Consider the following 20,682-nt stretch of genomic DNA (forward strand, 5'->3'; position numbering starts at 1 on the left):
GGAGAAAGTGAGAGGCCCAGTCCAACCAGCCCCACCACCATCCGGGTAGCCACGCCGCTGCCAGCCCCACGCACTCCTAAACAGAAACAAATAAAGTGTATAAATTAACTTCTGGGGGACAAATCACGATTTGTTCAAGACACAGAAAAACTACCACAACGTAATCTAACTGAACAAAATGAAACAAATGAGACACAAAACAAAACCAAGCAAAACAGCAGTGCTTCACGGCCTGGGCTGCATTCTCTCCACCTGGGCCGGCTCCCACCTGGTTTGGGCCTCCTTGAGGCACTGCACTGGGTCTGGGGCAAAAACCAGAGTGTCACTAAAGGGAAAATGTATTCTTTCTAAAACACGGGTAAAAACTACATACCAGCTCAAAACGGGTTGTCAAAACCAGACTCCAACACAGGAAAACAGCATGCTCCTGTAGTGTTGTAAAAATGGAGCCTTATACCCAGACTAATTGGTGAACCGGGAAGTGGGAGGGGCTTAAACCCATGGTACCACGTGAGGGACATTTCTCACTGGCTACAATTGCATAAAGATGCAGTCATAGCGTGTTTACAACAAACCAATATCTGAAATGCAGCTGTCTATATAAATGAGACTATATAAATTTATTTGTTTATATTTGCAAGATATACAATTTTATAATTCAAATATTGTATAATTCTAATTTTCCTTCAATGTGTAGTTATTAATAATACAGAAATACACGATTAATAGAACTTTTTTATATGAGAGCGGTTCTTGCGTGAATCTACCGCGGACCACAGAAGAAGAATGACGTGACACGTGACGTGTACATCCGCCCCCGGGACAGCAGGGGGCGCTAAACCGCCCGCAACCAACGTACTGCGAGCAGAAGAAGAGAAACGACCTTTGCGTTCATCCACTTCCTCTCCGCAACATCGACGCTCCTTCATCCGACAAGACATCGCTTCCACTTCCGCAGATAAACATGTCGGGGCTCCTGAGAACCGTCGCTAGCCGCGCTGCCCCCGTCCTGCGGGGACCCGCCGTCCCCCTGCGGGCTAATCTCCACGCCGGCCCGGCCAAGGAGAAGATCGGCACCGTTGTACGTGTGTTGCTAACTTATGCTGGACTGCTTTGTGCTCCGAGTGCATCGCTAGCTAGCCGTTAGCTTAGCTGCCCTTGCCTGTGGAGGTCATATTTTATATATTTAAAGTAAATGGTGTCAGGTCTGCCTGTGTGTCTCGCTATAAGAGCCGACCTGTATTATCAACCCGGTTAACTGAATATAAATAGCTACAAGTCCGCTAGACTAAATTAATTGACGGCTCAGTGCGCGGAGCTTCACTGATGCGGTTAGGAAAGAGTTAGAGACAAACAATGTACAGTACCGGTCCCTCTCATTCAATTCAATGAGATGATGGTAATATAGGTGATTACAGTGTTATTTGGGCAGGGGCTTTGTGATTTGTGTTTATTAAAAGGCTAAAATGCTGCGTGTCCAATAAAGTGTGCGTTCTGGACACATGTGCAGGTGTTCTTATAGGAGAGGAAAAGGGACCGCATACATGGCTGGGTGACCGCTAAGTGCTAACAATAAAAACACACGGAGAGTTTGAAAACAAAAACAAAACGAGTTCACTAAAAAGCTCTCTTAAAAAGGTGGGGTTTTAGGCCACGTTTAAAAGCATCCACAGTCTGTGGTGTCCTCAGGTGGTCAGGGAGAGCATTCCACAGACTGGGAGCAGCTGAGCAGAAAGCCCGATCTCCCATTGTACGGAGCTTTGTCCTGGGAGGTTTTAAAAGATGTGCTGAGGCACTAATACAAACGATGACGTAAAAGGATTTATATTTTATTGATGGATCTCTCGTTATGTGTCCAGGAAACCATCATTGGATTGACCGTGTTCTCTGTGACCATTCTGGGACCATCTGGATGGATCCTGTCCCACTTGGAGGACTACAAGAACAAACAGTAAAATGGACATTTTAAAAGTCTAACTGCGTCCAAGACTCCCGTCTTCAATGACAACCTGGGACCATCACCTTGTTCCTCTGCAGAGAAGAATATGGACAAGTTGTACCTTCAGTCTTCTACCTCTGATAGTTCCACTCCACATCCCAGATTGAAATTAGCTGTTTACCAACTCAGACTCATTAAAAAGTGTACAGTGGATCTTTCTTCTTAAACAATATGTTACAACATTAAATTTGAAAAACAGCCATCTTGTGAAATGTGTTAATTTAATGTGTGTTTGCTTTGGATACAGCTTTTTGAAACTAAACATTATTATTAGGATAAATTATATTTCCCTATATGGGTTTTTATAATGCCAGAACAGTTTAACGGGTTCTACTGGTTATTAAAAACGCTGCTCACAGGGAGAAATTAATGAAGAGTTAGAACAATGGGCAAAGACTAAAAACCTCTGGATAAGATGACGACCCTCATCTGCAATGTGGAAGATGTGTTATTAAATAAAAGTAGTAATTAAATGAAATAAATTAAACAACTAAAAGTCATGAATTAAAAATCCACGGAACAAAACGATTTTCATAAAAATGTAGTGCAAAAGTTAAAATAACCCTTAAGCAGAAGTCCCTCTTTCACAACATTGCATGTTATATTGCTGGATGTCTCCTAAATTAAAGCAGTAAGGCATGTTTCAAATTGGCTTTTTATAAGTAACTAAAGTTACTAGTTGTAACTAAAGCCATAAAATGTAGTTGGGTGAAGAGTCCTTAAAAATATTAATGCTATTTATACAAAATAACATTAGAAAAAAACAGATCTGCATTGATGAAAAAGAAGCCATTTTTATTGCCTAGTATTATATTGCACATACATCTGCTTTCAACCCACCCCACACAGTGGGGGCAGTTAGGGTTAGGTGTCCTGCTCAGGGACGCTTCGACATGGGACATAGAGCAGCCAGGGTTCGAAAGACCAACCCTGCAGTTCGAGGTGCACCCTCTATATTCCAAGCGCCACGGTCACCCCAGCAGTAGCCCTCTATCAATAAAAAGATCAGAATTAGTTTGGTAAATTTACACTCATGAGAAAATATTTTTTCCATTTCTGCTAATGGCTCCCTCTTAAATCCTACTTAAAGTTTAAGAGTACTGGCCTTCAAATGATCCTGATACACATTCTACTACACAGTTCACGTAAGGAACGAAGGCTTCTATGAAAGGCGTTCTGTCACTTGAAGGCATTTTCAAGGTGAAATTACCAAAGCCCATACAGCTAATCATGAACATAATGAGCTGTCAACTTACAGTATTGTTGCAGACCTGTAAAGACAACATCATACACACTCATGATTTATGGAACTGGGTTGTGCTCGGAAGGTCAATTTCCCTTTGCATAAGTGACGTAGCCATGAAAACAGTTACGAATGGTGATACAACAGTGAATCTGACTTTCTATTTATCCAAACACGTGTTGCAGTATCTACTTTTCTCTTTTTATTTTGTCCTACGTGGGCTTCAGTACAGCCCCCGCTTAAATCACGTGACAAGAAGTGCTCCACGTGACTATACAAACCTCGAGACCAACCTGCCTTCAACTCTAACAAACAACGTGTGTTTTTAGCAGGTACAAATGCTTAACTTAAAAACGGTGTTGGCAATACTAAAAACTAACCGATTAATATTTGCAGATTATCTGAATGACACCCACCGACTTCTCAGCAATTTGGAAAAAATCGCTCCAGTTTGAGTTGCTTTCTAATAATATCAAACTAACGTTAATTAATTAAATTAACTAACGTTACAACTACCGGACAATTTACCTGCTTGTGAACAATGTTACTTAACTGTGACGGGCTTTCTGTTTCAGCCTCAACAACAGAAAGCTAAATTTGAAGGCTGTATTTTAGATGAGGGACGCGTAGTTTACCGTTAACTGTAGCTGACGTTAGCCGGTTAACGCTAACTAACGTTAGCATGGATCCCGTCGGTGCTGGTCCTGTCTCCTGCTAAGACATTGTCCGTTGTCTTCTTCCCGTTCATCTAGCGAGCCATCACCATGAGGCTGGTCATTCTGGACGACTATGACCTGGCCAGCGAGTGGGCAGCAAAATACATCCGCAACCGAATCATCCAGTTCAAGCCCACCGCGGAGAGGTGCTTCACTCTGGGCTTACCGACAGGTGCGCACCGCTCCCACAACCAGTCGTTCTCTTGTGGTTTGTGTCACTTTTTATCAATATGAGTGCGTCTCACTGCTTTCAGGGAGCACTCCCTACTCCTGCTACCAGAAGTTAATCGAATACTATAGAAGTGGAGACATCTCATTCAAATATGTGAAGACCTTCAACATGGATGAATATGTAGGTGAGTTAAAGGGTCACTGATCAAAGGTGGGAGAGGTCATCATCTTCAAAAACACATTTTTAAACATCTGTTAAAATTGTCATTCTGTCCTGTAGACAAACAATAAATGTGTTTTTTCTGGGGAGGGTCAAATGATGCATGATTGTGTATTCCAGTTCGTGAATAAGTTGACACTGCAGAGAAAGTGCTGTTGGTTTAATTGTGAAGCAGGTTATGACCTGACATCCTCTTACCACACATCTGGTCAGTCTTGTGTTGAGTATGTGATTCAACTAATGCTTTTGAGGTGGTCTGTGACTGATCTGGCAGCTCCAATGCCCGATACAGAATTCCAGCATTTTGTTGTTTTGTATCTGATTCAAAAAACAATCTCCAGTTTAATAAGGAACCGGACACAAGATTGTTCAACGATTTCCACACTTTTATTATCCTGGGTCCAGTGCACCCTTGTATGACCCGAACACCCAGACCCGAACACCCTTGTATGTAATATAAATATGTAGGGGGGGGGGGGGGGGGTTTACGGTGCGCGGTCGATGAAAATTTTGTCTGATGTATGTTCTTCGCAGAAAATGAGCCAAGGCCAGTAACTCTGAGTTCGAAAAAAATAATGAATCATATTATTTTTGTTTTGATGGAAAATGAAAACTGGTCCCACAGACCCGAACCATACAAGGGTTAAATGAATATATTTGTCACGGTCTTCCATATACAAATGTATGAATAAAAAAAACAAATCTGCTGCTCTTAACAGTGTTAAGGTTTTCGGAAGCTCTCGAGGGAGGCCTCAATCCATTGTTCTCGTCCCGGCCGAGACGAGGACACGAATGAGTCAAATCGTTTAAATTCAAAAATCAAAAAGTATTTAATGACTAAACAACATAATAGGGATTACAATTACAAAGTGAAATACTAAGCGAACAGTGGAATATTTCGCGAAATAGAGAATCCTCTGAGCAAGTCTGAAGTGACTTATCAACGCGGCTGCAGGAGAAGTTCTAACAGTCTTTTCCCCGCCATGGTCCTTTGAAAACTCTTGAGGTGTGTCTTCTTTGGTGCATTTGAATGTCATTGGCCTCTTCTCCAAAGGGTCACCTCCTCCATTGTCCCCTTCACGTCGAGGTGTGAAGCTGCAGCTGTAACCTGAAACCTCTCTGTCCTAGCTGTCCCTCACATTCCAATGCACTCAATGTAGATACAGTTGGCTTTATGCCTCAATGAGTGAATTTAACAAAGCATACATCGTTTAAGTCTTCATCTTATAACTAGTACACTTTAATTACAACAACCCATCATTAATGATCACCGTTCATCACACTTCATCATAAGATCTAAAACAGTTCATGTGGTTCAATTCTCAAGACATTTGCCTCAGTCGGCTGCCTCGCATTAAGTTGTTCATTTATTACCTGACAGGAGAAAAAACTCCCAAAAAACCCTTTTTGGGGATAAAATTGGGAGAAATCCATAAAGAACGGCAATTGGCATCCGTCCCCAGGTTTTAACATCACATTGTGACAGAATGTAAATGTGTACAGTGTTTATATGATTTAAATGACTATGAATTGTGTTTGATTGAAATTGCATTCACTTAATCTAACATGTTAATGTAATAACTAATATCTAATAACACACAAACTATAATTCTAACACTAAACATTATTACACGTACTACAAATTCTATGACTAGGGGTGCACTTCTGGCTTAAATCCCTAACAATTCCCTCCTTGCTCACAGTTCACTGTGAGCATCTCCCAAAGACAGAAAAATTTTCATACAGTCACATTCGTCAACAGTGATTGTCCCTCATCATCTACTCGCTACCGATTTCCCTGTATACTAGTCTCACTAAACACAATATCGATCAATCCCTGCAGGAATCCAAGGATGCAGGAGATGCAGCTTCATCCGTAGTGGACTAGATCATGACTGTAACACAAGAAGGGTTAACGCAGACAGGAATGCACTTTTCCGTTGTGCTATAATACTGACAAACCCGTTGGTGAGAGGATTGTCGTCGCCTTAGTTGTCTGTCAGCTGCTGGTTCAAGCTGTCAGTGGGGCTTGTGCTCTGGTCACCAAGCCACCAGGAGCTGTGTTATTGGAGATGATCGCACAACAAACCGATCCAAACATTTTGCAGAAGTTACCGTTTCCAGCTAACATCATGTCTAAAGCCACTTTATTATTCTAGGCCATGAGTCTCATTTCATCCAATGACTCATGCAGGTCTTCATTTGTAGCACCTGTCTGTCATTAAATACAGTTTCATCCAATCAACATTTTATTATTGTCCACAAATTCAGCTGTGATCTGATTCTGGAATTCAACATCATCTGGCACCCTCCTTGGCACCTTCTTAGCATCCTTTTCGCTTATTTATGTGACCTTCAGACTAATGTAGATCTGTCTTTCTTCTTAAGGCTTTCTCTGGTGGTGTTTATTCCTGGTGATGTGATCTTAACTACCAGTAACTGTGTCTACTGTTAACCGCATCAGTGTCATTGGTAAACCGTGAGTTTCCCCTGAGGAATCAGTGTAGTTAGTAACACATAATTCCTTATTCAATCTTTCTCCCACATGGCTGCTGTTGGAAACCCTCCTGAAGATGTCCCCCTGGATCTCTTAGTGAATCTGGTCTCAGTCGCTTAAAGTTCAACACGTATCAACACATTATATAGGGACAAGGTATCTGAAACTAAAGGAAAAAAACACTATAGGACATATAATTTACCCCCCCCCCAGGGGCAGCTCTGGATGTGTCTTTCAAGTGATGCTCACATCCCTGTTTGTTTCTGGAGGGATGACATCATCAAACAGAATAACCGCTCTATATGTGGCGGTGCCACAGTGATGCTTCAAGTTGACAACACATGTTGTGGAGGAGAACATAACCAGTGGGTCAATGGTTGAGACCCTGCCCTTCATAGTTTACTCTCTCTCCATAAATGGACACCATCTCTCCACTTGTTGTCGTGTGGATCCACCTGCATTGAATAATGATCTCAGCTCTGTTTGGAGTGAAATAGAAACAACACATACAAGAACTTCTAGCCTCCTAAAAACAATTCTTACTTTCAATTCTTACTATGATATATGCCTTTCAACCGAGACAATGCTGTAGCTATCTGAATAGGCACCATTCTATGAAATGGTGGACTTCTCTCCCCTCCTTCTGTCCAAATGTTCCCCCGTGAATGTGTCTAATGCTGCTTAGTTTTATCTTGGTGATGCTTGGTCATTGCAACCGAATAGCCGCTCCGAATTCAAAATCCTCAAGTTCTGTTACTGTAATATCGTTGGCGTATGTTTGCATCCTGAACATTCTTATCATATGTGTTCATCAAGTGTCCCAGCAGTTCCCGTTCCTTCTCTAATCTGGAAATTGTGTCACATTAGCTCAGTGTTTGTGGATGTCTTCGTTGTATGTGTGCCTATACTTCTCCTCCTTGATGTTCCTCTGCTGGAACATCTGTTGTTGTCAGCGGTTTGGTCAGATGACACGTAGCTGTCATCCTAGACGTGTGATTAAGCTTCACGCTCCCTCCTTGGACCTCGGATCACCTCAGTTCCTGTGAGCAGACTGCTCTGCTAACCGGAGGTCCCATTAGGACAAGATTCCCCAATCGGACATTCGTTCCAGGAAGAAAAGTTCAGGTTGGATCTTCCTGCGTTGGCCATCGTCTACTGTTATCCCAAAAATGCCACTTGAGTAGCTAAACTCTAACATCTAGTGTTTTCCTATAACCATTCTAATCAATTTGTGAGTTGTTTCATTGATAGAAAGACGGTATGTTCTTCTTAACACCTTAAATCAATGTCATCTACACAACTCCGTTGTTTAGAATCTTATGATGTGTTTTACACTGCATGCAATAATGTTCCCAAATCGGCAGATACTCTAGTTGTATTTCGTTCTCCCCCAGTCCCTCATGTTGAGGTAGGTGTAAAAGCATCCCTTCACATAGCCTTTGGTGATGCTAATCAACCCCAGGCCACCTCCTGGCTTATCCAACAACGTCGTAAAACCCCCTCAACGCCGTTTCTACTGGGTGTCGTTGCCGATCTGGACCGTCTCGCATTGGAGTCGCCTGTTCCTACTGAAAAGCAAAACATAGTTAACAATTGCCATGCACATGTATTCGAGGAAAAATGTGTCAGTAAATTCATCATAGTGAAATAATTCCCCCCATACCAACCGTGTGTGATTCTTAAACCTGTTGGGTGACTCTGAGATGAAATACAACCTGTGGATGGATTTTATGGCTCCGACACTTCCCCAGGATTCCTCCTCTTATCAGTCGTTGGTTTAGGGAGGTCTGCTCACTCCCTCCTCGACCATGAGTCGCCATCCCCTTTCAACCTCTGCATCCACTTTGAAATCTATCCTCGTCCCTAATTCACTCCCATCTCAGCATCTGCCTGTTGTTTCTTTTATTGGGAGCTAAACTCCCAACAAAGTCATCATTTGTCCTGACTCCTGATGTTCACCTGATGGTGGAAGGAGTTCCCTAATGAACATAATAAACACACATAGCTACCTACTACTACAACTGAAGAATTAGCACCTGGATGACACTCACAAATGTTGCTTTCTTAGAAGGAGAAATCTCTTCTTTGTTCTTGCTGTTCTGGTTCTGTTCCCTCTTGTTCAAATTCACTTCCTGCAAGTCACTTTGGATTAGAGCCTCAGCTGAATGAAGAATGTGATGCGTTGACGTAAAGAATGCCTATGCATATCTTTATCTGCTCCTAAAGTATTTACACATTGTTTTGGAAAATTGCCTTTCTCTAACGGCCTTGTTTCCAACCGATTTGAGGAGCCATTTATTTATAGAAATTTGGAATCTTTGACATAACTGATTATTGACCCCCATAGTCAACTCATGAAAAATTAACACCAACATTGCCTTCGTGTCCCCGTTCAATGATCCCTTTGAGTTTTTGCTTGTAGGTCTCACCCTCATGGTGTATGACTGTTCCGTGTCTTCATGAACTAATTGACCAACCAAGTTCTCTTTGTTCATTCTAACCTCGAAGCAATCTGCTCATTCCAAGTTTACACAAAAATGTTACCCCACATTCTCACCCTCACAGTCAATTTCTTCTCCTTTTACCTTCAGCCTGTTTGCTCTGTCATGATGAGTCATCACCTTTGAAAACCTATGCATTACTGCATAGCTCTTCAACCTGTTTTTCCCATCTTTGCTTACTTTCCCATTAAAATAAACCATTCGACGGCCTCACTGAAGGCCTCCATCATTATAGTCAATTTGCTGACCTTTGTGACCACTTTCACAAGTGGTCGAGCATTTGCAGTATCAGTCTCTAAAACTTCAATCAATGTATCAGAATGTGAACCCCAAACCCCAGTGATATCAACAAAAGGTTCTCCAAACCCTTCAGGGTCATAAAACAACAATGAAGATTGTGAGTCCCTTGATCCCAAAAACTACCAGGAGATAATAAATCAACTTAGCATCAGACCCATCTGTTCCAGACCCCCCTCCAGTGTTAATCTCCACTTTTATTGCTCTTCAGCCCAAAAGCAAAGCAGAGGGTGGGAGACGTGTCTGTTACCTGCAAACACAAACTCAGCTCATGCTTAGTTTGATCCAATCCATTCATTCATTAATGATAGATCACCAACCTCTCATGGTTAGCGTATCCAAATGAAAGGGTGTACTACTTTCTGAACATTACAGGATTACCGTCTGTAACAAATTTCCATAGTTCGTGTACTGGTGCTATAAATATTCCTTTGATCAGACATTTGCTTCCATCATCAAGATACTGTATCAAGTGTATCGTGCACTATACACTCAATAGCAGCACTCAACAATTTACCGCCCATCTCTGAATTCAGGAGAAAACTCGAAAAACTACAAACATTATTCCAAAAAATCGACAATATATACAACAACTCTCCTAATTCTTTATCACCTTCATTCCTCATTTAAATCTTACACAACCTTATCTCTTAATTTCAATGACTGATTTCCTTTTTTTTAAATCAATCTTCCCTACGGGTTTAAGTCTAGTTTCAGCTGACACTCTCAGCAGTGTATAATCTCTAGTCTCCTCTTCCTGGAATGTGAGTCGTAAACCATGGACGCTGAGGGTGCTTATCTGAGCTGTTGGGACGCAGCGGGGGTCGGTGTGTCACCAGTTAGTTGTTTAGGGCCCGTCTGCTTTGTCTCCATCAAAGCAAGTGGCATCTGTTGCTGTGGTCACCACATATGGGGAGGTGGAGGCTGGGGTGTGCCCAACCTCTGGTTCTGCCTGGGCTGCATTTGACGGGAAGACCGTGGAGGAGCTGCACTGAACTGCATGTTCGTTGGACATATTCTTGACCAATGACCCGTCTGTCCGCATAAGTAGCATTCATCTCCTCTTCCCCTATTATTTCCACGTCCTCTGCCTCTGCGCTGAGGTGGTGGTTGCTGGTCAACCATTGAACGGTCTCTGACTGCTGGGGCTGGATATTGGGCCTCTGGAGGAACGGGGTATTGAGGTTGTTCATCTCTCACCGACAGTTGTTTCCTGACTCTCTGTTTTTTCGTTGCTTCTGCATCTGCTGCTGCCAGTTGGATCTTCAGGAGTCGATGCGTCATCGTCCCCAGTTCTTCTTGCCTCCTTGTCTCCGCAGCTCTCTGTATTTTGTAGAAGTGGGTTAGATGGTCTCTCCATGTGCTTTCATCCATGTCGTCCAGTCCCACTACTCCCTCCAACGCTGTTTGAACAGCCTGGGGCAAGCCTTGCTGCACAGTGTGTCGCCAGGTTACTGCAGTAGATTTGTTATTGTTGTGTCTTCCTCCTGTGGCCAAATGCCATTCTGTTTCTGCTCTCCTCACGTATTGAGAGATGTCTTCACCTTGTTTCATACTCAGACCCATCAGGATGGACATACTTGGCTTTGTAGGCCAGATGTTTCGCATTGTGGCCCAAAATACTCCTCTGACCTTATCAAATGGAGCCTCATCCTCTTGGTTGGTGGTTCCCGCTCTTGCTTCTAAGGCTCTTAGGTTGACTGTTCCCTCTAGACGGGCTATTAAGGCCCTCATATCTCCAAGTGCCAACTTATCACCTATTGTGTATTTTTCAAAGAGCCGGATCCATGGGTTAGCTCCTTCTCCCAATGGCGGCAGTGCCTTCTCCAGAGCTTCCAGGTCCCGATGGCTCCAGGGCACAAACTCGCTCTGACCGTTGGCTTTTCTCAGTAGTGGGCACTGTGGGACAGGGGAGGCTGCAGGTGGCTCATTTCTTACCGGGAGAATGTAGTCTGCATAGCGGTTTGGAGCCTTCTTCACCAGGATACAATGTCTATTGTGATGACATCCTCCATCAGCAACCTCTCCTTCTTTGTCGTTGTTTGGATGGGTCCTCTGCACGTGTATTTTGATAGACAGGAGTCCTGAAGTAATATACAGCTCCTCTGCGGCCTCCTGGTATTCACTTGGTGTTTTACGGCCATGTTCACAGCTACCTGCTTCCTCCTCTCTGGCCCTGACAAGCAGTTCCTGAGTCGTAAGCGCAGCCATCATGCAACCTGGAATACTCTAAACAACCGCTAAGCTGTCCCTTCTGTCCTAGGTGTTACTCTGTCACTAACAGCAGGAAAAACCAAACCAAGTCACCTCCAACAGCTGTCCGAGGAAATGTCAAATCGAACCATCGACTAGAATCGACACAGTAAAACAAATAACCAAATCTAAAAAGTAAGGAGGGCAATTTACAACATCAAATCAGTCCAATAACTGCCGTGTAATTTACTAAAGTATCTTGTTAGACCACTAGGTTAAATCAACTTATCAGTACCTCTAACCTCAAAATCGAATCAATCACGGAACTGTAAAAATTAGTATAATCAATGATCCACGCCAAAGACTATGATTACAATTAAACAGAGGAAAAAGAGAAAGAATTAACTATATCTCAAATCAAAACTCAATCTTCATTCAAAATTCAAAAGTCTAAAAATTAAACTTCAATAAAGTTAATCTTGATGTCTAAAAATGAATTACTCCAAATTATTAATCAAGGTTACAAAATTATTCAAAGTTATGATGATACAGTCAAACTGCCGGCAATATTGATCAGGAAGTAGAGCAGAAGCACTCCCCCACAAATGTCGCCAGAGATTATACCATAATATAAACAATGATCCACCCCCAACCCAGAGACAATGCAATGACAGTCAATCTGGTTTCAGCTAAACATTGGAGATCGAAATCAAACAATTCATAACAGCTTCTCAAAAGCACCACATCAAAATTAGCTCAATCTCCAATTTCAATCCAAAACAAATGCAGGACTATAGTACAAACCAAATTCAACGTGACATTACAGCACTTTAATGTTTCAATTAAACGTCAACACCAAACCAGATATCCGTCAAATTATCTTATCAATCTTTACACTATCCTAGTAAGTAAAGGCAAATGTGCATCAAAGTCAACGTCCGAACACGGAGCAAGTGAAGAAATTGAACTCCCCCTCTTGTAATTCCCTCTTACGCCCACCAGATGGCACACTCACGGGCTTTCCCCTCACGATGTGCACTTACTCCAACCACATGAGGCGCTGTTCAGCCGATAGCTGAAGATCGAACACAGAACTACCAAAGAGGAAGTGCCTCGACACTTCCGGTCATGGATCGTAAGACGCCGTGTGCCGGCGTAGCAAAGGACAATGGGCTCAAGCTAACTGCTAACCCACAACGTGGTCAAGCTATCAGCACCCCGCTAGCCCCGCTATTTCCCCAGTGGAATCACCAATGAGACCCCGTTAGCCGCTAGCTAGGCAGCCCACGTGGTCCGGGTTGGACTACTCACCAACACCTTAATATGCTACGGTTTTACAACCCGACGCCGGAGATGATCAGTCTCCAGTTCGGATTCTATACATATATATACACTGTTAAACAATCACATACGCGTATTAAAACATAATTTGGAACATCCATACATCAATCAAGCACATGCACCCCGCAACTCCAACACTCACGCACCACGTACTAACACTCACTCACACTCACACCACATGCAGATGTATATACACTATCATTTACACTAAAGCGCATATCCGCCACCCACCCCCTTCTAGACAACCTATATACCTAATTCATAGGATTTCTAGAGGGTGGAAAATGATAAGCAGATCTTACCAGTCGATGCTGGATTTCTCCTTTACTATAACCTCCACCAGTCGCCGCTGGATTATAACTTTAAGCAGGACTCCTGGCCTCTAAATTCAAGGCAGGACTCCGGGCCTTCAACCCTTTCTTATCATCAGGACTCCAGGCCTCTAAAGCTTCAAGCTTCCTTAATCTTATCCGTAAGCCAATTCCGTAGAGCAAGCTCCCCCCCCCCAATCTATTAAATCCTGCAATACCTAATTGTGAAGGACTTTATGCACAGAGAGGGGAAATGAAGAGAAGAGTCTTCTCTAAAGACGCCGTAATTATTGTGGGAAACCTAGTGGACAACATGCGCATCGTCACACCTCATGCGAACCCCCTAACCAATCCCATACGGGTCTACTTCTATGATTTTATCCTGCTGGTCTTTATGTCTCAGCAGACCAGTTCGCCGCCTGGATTTTTCTAACGCTCTAAGTGTGTACCTGAACGCACCAAACGCGCGTGTTTGGAATTTCTAAAAGCCGGCTCCCATTCGCATTCACTTTGCAAAAGTATGTCCCCACTGTTATTCAATATCAGCTTATTATATTCACCCAAGTCATCAATGCACTAGCCTTTAGCCTTTAGCATCTAAGGCCTTGCCTCATGGCCGACTGCCAGCACCACTCTAAATCTTCCTAAACCTACCTATCACAGAATTCATGAAAAAGTTTGTTTTACCTTGTTTGTACCCGTGGTACTTGCAGTCAAACCTCTCAGCAACTCCTTCCCCCAACGAGAGCCCCACGTTGGGCGCCAACTGTTAAGGTTTTCGGAAGCTCTCGAGGGAGGCCTCAATCCATTGTTCTCGTCCCGGCCGAGACGAGGACACGAATGAGTCAAATCGTTTAAATTCAAAAATCAAAAAGTATTTAATGACTAAACAACATAATAGGGATTACAATTACAAAGTGAAATACTAAGCGAACAGTGGAATATTTCGCGAAATAGAGAATCCTCTGAGCAAGTCTGAAGTGACTTATCAACGCGGCTGCAGGAGAAGTTCTAACAGTCTTTTCCCCGCCATGGTCCTTTGAAAACTCTTGAGGTGTGTCTTCTTTGGTGCATTTGAATGTCATTGGCCTCTTCTCCAAAGGGTCACCTCCTCCATTGTCCCCTTCACGTCGAGGTGTGAAGCTGCAGCTGTAACCTGAAACCTCTCTGTCCTAGCTGTCCCTCACATTCCAATGCACTCAATGTAGATACAGTTGGCTTTATGCCTCAATGAGTGAATTTAACAAAGCATACATCGTTTAAGTCTTCATCTTATAACTAGTACACTTTAATTACAACAACCCATCATTAATGATCACCGTTCATCACACTTCATCATAAGATCTAAAACAGTTCATGTGGTTCAATTCTCAAGACATTTGCCTCAGTCGGCTGCCTCGCATTAAGTTGTTCATTTATTACCTGACAGGAGAAAAAACTCCCAAAAAACCCTTTTTGGGGATAAAATTGGGAGAAATCCATAAAGAACGGCAATTGGCATCCGTCCCCAGGTTTTAACATCACATTGTGACAGAATGTAAATGTGTACAGTGTTTATATGATTTAAATGACTATGAATTGTGTTTGATTGAAATTGCATTCACTTAATCTAACATGTTAATGTAATAACTAATATCTAATAACACACAAACTATAATTCTAACACTAAACATTATTACACGTACTACAAATTCTATGACTAGGGGTGCACTTCTGGCTTAAATCCCTAACAACAGCCTTTATCAGCATCTACTCATTTCTGAGAGACAATTCAAAGTTACATATATAGAAAATAAAGAATACAGTACCAGTCAAAAGTTTGTACACAAACTTCATTGATTTTTGTTTTTTCTACTCTGTAGATAATAGACTTTTCACAATTATGTGGTAAACAAAAAAATGCTCAACATCCAGATTGTTTTATACTTAAGATTCTCCAAAGTAGCCACCTTTTGCGTTGATCTTTTGATGTCTTCAATTTTAATCTGCAATGTAAAAATCCCAAAAAACAGTGAATGAGAAGGTGTGTCCAAACGTATGACTGGTATTGTATGGTGAAGTAACTGTCCCAGACTCTGTTAGATCTACCATCCTACTGCCTACTTATCTACTGTCATATTGAAGCAGATAAGTTTAACGTTGCGTGTAAACAAACGGATCCATGTCAATAACTTGAACCATCTAACCGAGCCACTCTTTTGTTCTCAAAAACCAAAAGCTTTGGCCATTTATCTCCATTCACCTAATCACAATCAAATTTGCAAGTCTTACTTTACACAATAATAGGTTTTTCACATCAAAACAGTTCATGAAACGCCTATAAGATTATTAAGACCAGGTGGAAACATTGAGTACATTGAACAATGTTCAAGGTTCATCTAGTAAATCATAGTCTATTTGCAGTCAATTGGATCATAAAGCAGGACATGCTTTTTAACTCCCACTTCTTAAATAGAGATGATCTTAGTTCTTCACATAGTAGTTTTCCATCTTCCTCTGAAAGCTGCATTCATGGCCCTGCAACACTTTGGTTTACAAAAAAGGAAGAAGATTGACCCTCTCCATCCCCAGGTCTACCTCGTGCTCATCCCGAGAGCTACCACTCCTACATGTGGAACAACTTCTTCAAGCACATCGACATCGATCCGGCCAACGTTCACATTCTGGATGGAAACGCTGAGGACCTGGAGGCCGAGTGTCAGGCCTACGAGGACAAGATCGCCGAGGCTGGAGGAATCGAGATGTTCGTAGGAGGTGGGACACGTTGGGTTTTCTGCCGTATCTTGCTAGTTGTGGATGCTGCGGGTATCATTTTCTCAGCGGTAGCGATTTTGCACAGATGCAAAAGTATCCACTATTAGCAAAATGTTTGTTTTTGTTTGCCAACAATTGATTTGTCAGTCCACTCGATTGTGATGAGTTTTCTGGCCCCTTCATGGGTAAACTCAGCAGGATTGTAGGAAGTAAAGAAGATGTAGGGTCAGCCAGTCCTTCGACATTTTGCTCAACGTGTCAGAAAGTGTTTACCCAGACAATGAGATTGTGTCGTAGAGCCTCTGGTCCTTAACCGGTTCCTTCTCATACATCGCTCTGTAGGAATTGGCCCTGATGGTCACATAGCGTTCAACGAGCCCGGCTCCAGCCTCGTTTCCAGGACCCGAGTGAAAACCCTGGCAAAAGACACCATCGTGGCCAACGCTCGTTTCTTTGGCAACGACCTCTCCAAGGTTCCCAGCATGGCCCTCACTGTGGGCGTCGGAACAGTCATGAACGCCAAGGAGGTCCGGTTAACAGGCAGTTCTTTTATCCCACGTTGTCCTGTAGAAGCATTAGGATACTCTGACCCACGCATGCACTATATGTACTAGGGGTGGGGGAAAAATCGATTCTGGGATTTCTCTTGATTCTCTCTAGAACGATTCGGTCTTGATTCCGAAAAGTTAATAATTGGAATTAAAAAAAAAAGAAAAGAAAAAGTCTTTGAAATGAATTGAAAAATGAATTGAATATTTAGACCATATATATATCCTAACTGTTAATCTTCCTTCTTCCCTGGATCCATGTCCTCTGCTTAGGTGGTGATTCTGATAACAGGAGCTCACAAAGCCTTCGCTCTGTATAAAGCCATCGAGGAAGGAGTGAACCACATGTGGACTGTATCGGCGTTCCAGCAGCACCCGCGCACTATCTTCGTCTGCGATGAGGATGCCACCCTTGAACTACGAGTCAAAACGGTCAAATACTTCAAAGGTACCAGCGTCCTCGCTGTTCTGCTACCTGGGCTCAGTTTGTCTAACTGTATATTGTGTGTGTGTGTGTGTGTGTGTGTGTCCTTGACATCTCTCTACAACAGCTGTTTCAATCTACCTCCCACCTGATTGGGGTATTGATGGGGACCAAAAGATGTGTAGTGTGGAATTTGGGGAAAGTTGGAACAGGTCCTACATTGGATATTAAAGGTGTTTGCATGAACAAGGGTTGGCGCTGCATAATGCGACCAGCATGCGTCTGCATTTGGCAGCTTATTGACTGCCGTTCACTTTTAGATGTAGGATATAATAAAGCCAAACCGTGCGCGTGAGAGCGACATACTGCCGACAGTAGGGTGTCACTAGCAGTCTGCTTTTAATGCAGCGAACTTTAGCTCTAAACAGGTGAAAATACATCATTAAAACTACAAGTTTTGTACATCTGCAAGAACCATATTTGTGGTTATTTGTTCTTTGTAAACCAGAGGGACTCAATGAGCACATCATTAAAGTGCTGCTGACCCACATGTCAGTCCCCAGAATTCAATCTTCTTTTCTTTGTGTCCATCCAACATGCTTTCATCATCCTTTTTGTTTTCCATTGCAGGTTTAATGCATGTTCATAACAGACTGGTGGACCCAGAGCTCAGCATAAAGGACCAGTGAAGATGATGGGTGCCTTATTGTTCTGGTACTGTACCTGGCCAGGTGTTTGAGGGCCCCCCCCCCCCCCTGGCCGGTGCATTTAGTTTATGGATAATGTCAACAGATAATGAATGAGAGTCAAACGATAAAAGGACTTACTCCCTCTGATGGTCTTCGTGTATCAGTTTCCATAGAAAGGGATAGCACTCGTTCACTTGATCTAGTGACTGCTGGTTGGCATTACGACAGTTAATGTGAAGCCTTCCTTGTGAAGGAAACAGGACAGTATATATCTGATATATTGTTTTTTTTTTCATGTGCTTGTTATTGATTCTACGGATGAATATGTGAGATACTAATACTGTGTACACACAAATGAAGTGACCTTTGACTTTATTCAAGCGGTTGCTTTTATATAGTTTTGCATAAACACACAAGTCACAGTCCAGCACCAATCAGAATTGTCCGAGGACAATCCCAACTCCCAGTCTGCCTGGGCGAGTCACCACACCCTTTAACTGCATCTGGGGGTCTTCACTGGGGAGTTTGCTAATATATATATATTTTATTTCAAATGCCATTTAATGATGTGTATTTTTCTGGAAGTAGAATATCAGCTCCACTGCTGCAGTGCGACCAGTATTGTAATGTTTAGTGTTTCGCTAGTAGACCAAGTACGTGATGACATTTAATTTTGCTGTAGCATCTGGTTTCATGATTCATCTATTCAAGGCCTCGATGTGTAGTCTGTATCCTTCAGCAGCCTTTCCTTCGAGAGTCATTGTGTGATTTAATTTGCATCTTTACAATTACAACATTCTCTTGTTTTCAACCTTTCATTCATGTTACAGTTATAATGTCTGGTTGGTGTTTGTGCACACTGTTAGTTTTTTACTCTTTACTTTCTAACGACAATAAAATGTTTGCAAACAAATTTTTGCTTCGTAGTTTTCTTTGTATGAATAAAGCCAATTGACGTCCAACGGGACGTCATCACAGCTGGAAGCTGGAAGCTGCCTTGTTCATGGGATGGCAGCGCTCTCGCTGCAGATTCCGAAAGGTAGGAAAGGACTAAAATGGCAAAAACGACTATTCACCTTTTTCCCCCAATGGCGCTATTAAAATGCCACATCAGATATGAAATGATATCCCCGCTCATCGACATGAGTAAATGCGTTACATTTATATCGACTTATGAATAAGCTTAAAGTTCGCGAGTTCAGTCTTAACTGTAAGCGTGTTGTCCATCCATCGTCAAACCGCTTATCCTGCACACAGGGTCGCAGGAGTCCATCCCAGCCAACTTCAGGTGATAAACAAGGTACACCCTGGACTGGTCGCCTGCCAATCGCAGGGCTACACAGAGACACTCAACCATTCACACTCACATTCACAGGCAATTTAGAGTCCCCAATAAACCTGATCCCCAGGAGGAAGCCAGAGTACCCGGAGAGAGCCCATGCAGAGAACATGCAGACTCCACACAGAAAGGCCACTGGGTGGAATCAAACCCAGGACCTTCTTGCTGTGAGGCGACAGTGCTGACCACCACGCCACCGGGGTGTTGTGCTCAAGTTAACTGTCTCGAACAGCAAGTGAATTCTCCTGGTGCGTTCAGTGTAACTAGTTATTTAGATTATTCACTGAATATGGTTGTGCAATGAGGTATTACACTGGATGGTGTCTCCGACAATGAACGTGGCAGTGCCATCAAGTATTGCACTGCATGAATGTCTTTATTAAAATTAATAACATAGTTTCGAACAGTGGTATTACACTGAATGCATTTTATGTATAGTAAGATTAATGATCAGGGTAATACATTTGTTTATTATTCTACAATCCATCCCTTCCCACCAATTTTGATGTAAACAATCACACATAGCTGTTAAAATAATCAGGGAGGGGAGCGATAGTTGGTCCAACAAGTTTATCAATTTCGTTGGATGAGTCATCCATGTTCAGTACCTAATAGTGGCATCATTACAGGCTGGTCTTTCTGGGTTGGTACGGTGGCTATTAGTCTAGTAGTGATAAAAGTCCTGATGAACCCAAGATGAGGATGCTGGCTATAATGGAGACTGCTGTTATCACAGAAATAAACAATTCTTTGTATTTACCAAACCATGGGTCGAATAAACCTGAGAAGGGGTCATCAATGTCACTGTTTCTAGAGACAGGTTAATGAAATTAAATGAGTACGAACACACACATTACCATTAGACTGGCCGCAGTATGTTATTGAAACATTCGCCAAATGACCATTTTGAGGCTATACAGAATCCCTTTATCTTCATTTCTGAAGCCTCGGGTTAAGCCAACCGTCAATTGCCGAGATAAAAAAATCACTTTAATTATATGGATGAGGAGGTGGGTCCATGCTGTTCTGAAAAAAAACCTGCCACTTCTCGATCTCTCCGCTACTTTGTGTTTTCTGTAATTATTGGCCAATTGCAAAACAGCTGTATTCCGCCTACTAGCAACTTTAGTCCAATTACATTACATTTAGCTGACGCTTTTATCCAAAGCGACTTACACTTTAAACCCATGGCATTTTACATTTTGCCCAGGGAGCAATTAGGGGTCAGGTGTCTTGCTCAGGGACACTTTAACTTGAGACATAGGGGCAGCCAGGACTCAAACCACCAACCTTGCGGTTGCCAGTGCACCCGCTCTACCCCCTGCGCCACGACGACCCCATTTAGGTGTAGAGATACTATGGTGACTGGGTCCACCAGCCCATTGGACTCCATGTTGTTCTGAAGACACATGTCTCAAAGGATTGGAGTTTTTAAAGCT

At 42.7% G+C, this 20,682-nt stretch overlaps 3 protein-coding genes across 3 annotated transcripts; 2 read left to right on the top strand and 1 right to left on the bottom strand.

Moving 5' to 3' along the window:
* The first annotated feature begins 853 nt into the window (after positions 1–853).
* cox8a (cytochrome c oxidase subunit 8A) lies at positions 854–2,199 on the top strand. The gene is made up of 2 exons (XM_040199516.2): positions 854–1,081; positions 1,860–2,199. Exons 1-2 carry the CDS (start codon positions 965–967, stop codon positions 1,953–1,955), a joined length of 213 nt encoding a protein of 70 aa, XP_040055450.1. The 5' UTR covers positions 854–964; the 3' UTR covers positions 1,956–2,199.
* Positions 2,200–3,373: 1,174 nt separating this feature from the next.
* LOC120832869 (glucosamine-6-phosphate deaminase 2) lies at positions 3,374–18,817 on the top strand. The gene is made up of 7 exons (XM_078088984.1): positions 3,374–3,574; positions 3,995–4,130; positions 4,213–4,314; positions 16,061–16,243; positions 16,586–16,770; positions 17,065–17,239; positions 17,846–18,817. Exons 2-7 carry the CDS (start codon positions 4,007–4,009, stop codon positions 17,902–17,904), a joined length of 828 nt encoding a protein of 275 aa, XP_077945110.1. The 5' UTR covers positions 3,374–3,574; positions 3,995–4,006; the 3' UTR covers positions 17,905–18,817.
* Positions 9,426–13,775, bottom strand: LOC144388341 (uncharacterized). The gene has a single exon (XM_078088983.1). It carries the CDS (start codon positions 11,856–11,858, stop codon positions 10,545–10,547), a length of 1,314 nt encoding a protein of 437 aa, XP_077945109.1. The 5' UTR covers positions 11,859–13,775; the 3' UTR covers positions 9,426–10,544.
* Positions 18,818–20,682: the final 1,865 nt, after the last annotated feature.

This window comes from Gasterosteus aculeatus, chromosome 15, assembly GCF_964276395.1.
Source record: "Gasterosteus aculeatus chromosome 15, fGasAcu3.hap1.1, whole genome shotgun sequence".
Taxonomy (NCBI): domain Eukaryota; kingdom Metazoa; phylum Chordata; class Actinopteri; order Perciformes; family Gasterosteidae; genus Gasterosteus; species Gasterosteus aculeatus.

Bases quoted from the DNA above. Each gene is read 5' to 3' on its own strand.
- cox8a (XM_040199516.2), top strand. From the start codon at position 965: ATGTCGGGGCTCCTGAGAACCGTCGCTAGCCGCGCTGCCCCCGTCCTG. The intron at 1,082-1,859 runs GTACGTGTGTTG...TTATGTGTCCAG, and splicing joins AGGAGAAGATCGGCACCGTT to GAAACCATCATTGGATTGAC.
- LOC120832869 (XM_078088984.1), top strand. From the start codon at position 4,007: ATGAGGCTGGTCATTCTGGACGACTATGACCTGGCCAGCGAGTGGGCA. The intron at 16,771-17,064 runs GTCCGGTTAACA...TCCTCTGCTTAG, and splicing joins CAGTCATGAACGCCAAGGAG to GTGGTGATTCTGATAACAGG. The intron at 17,240-17,845 runs GTACCAGCGTCC...TTTCCATTGCAG, and splicing joins AACGGTCAAATACTTCAAAG to GTTTAATGCATGTTCATAAC.
- LOC144388341 (XM_078088983.1), bottom strand. From the start codon at position 11,858: ATGATGGCTGCGCTTACGACTCAGGAACTGCTTGTCAGGGCCAGAGAG.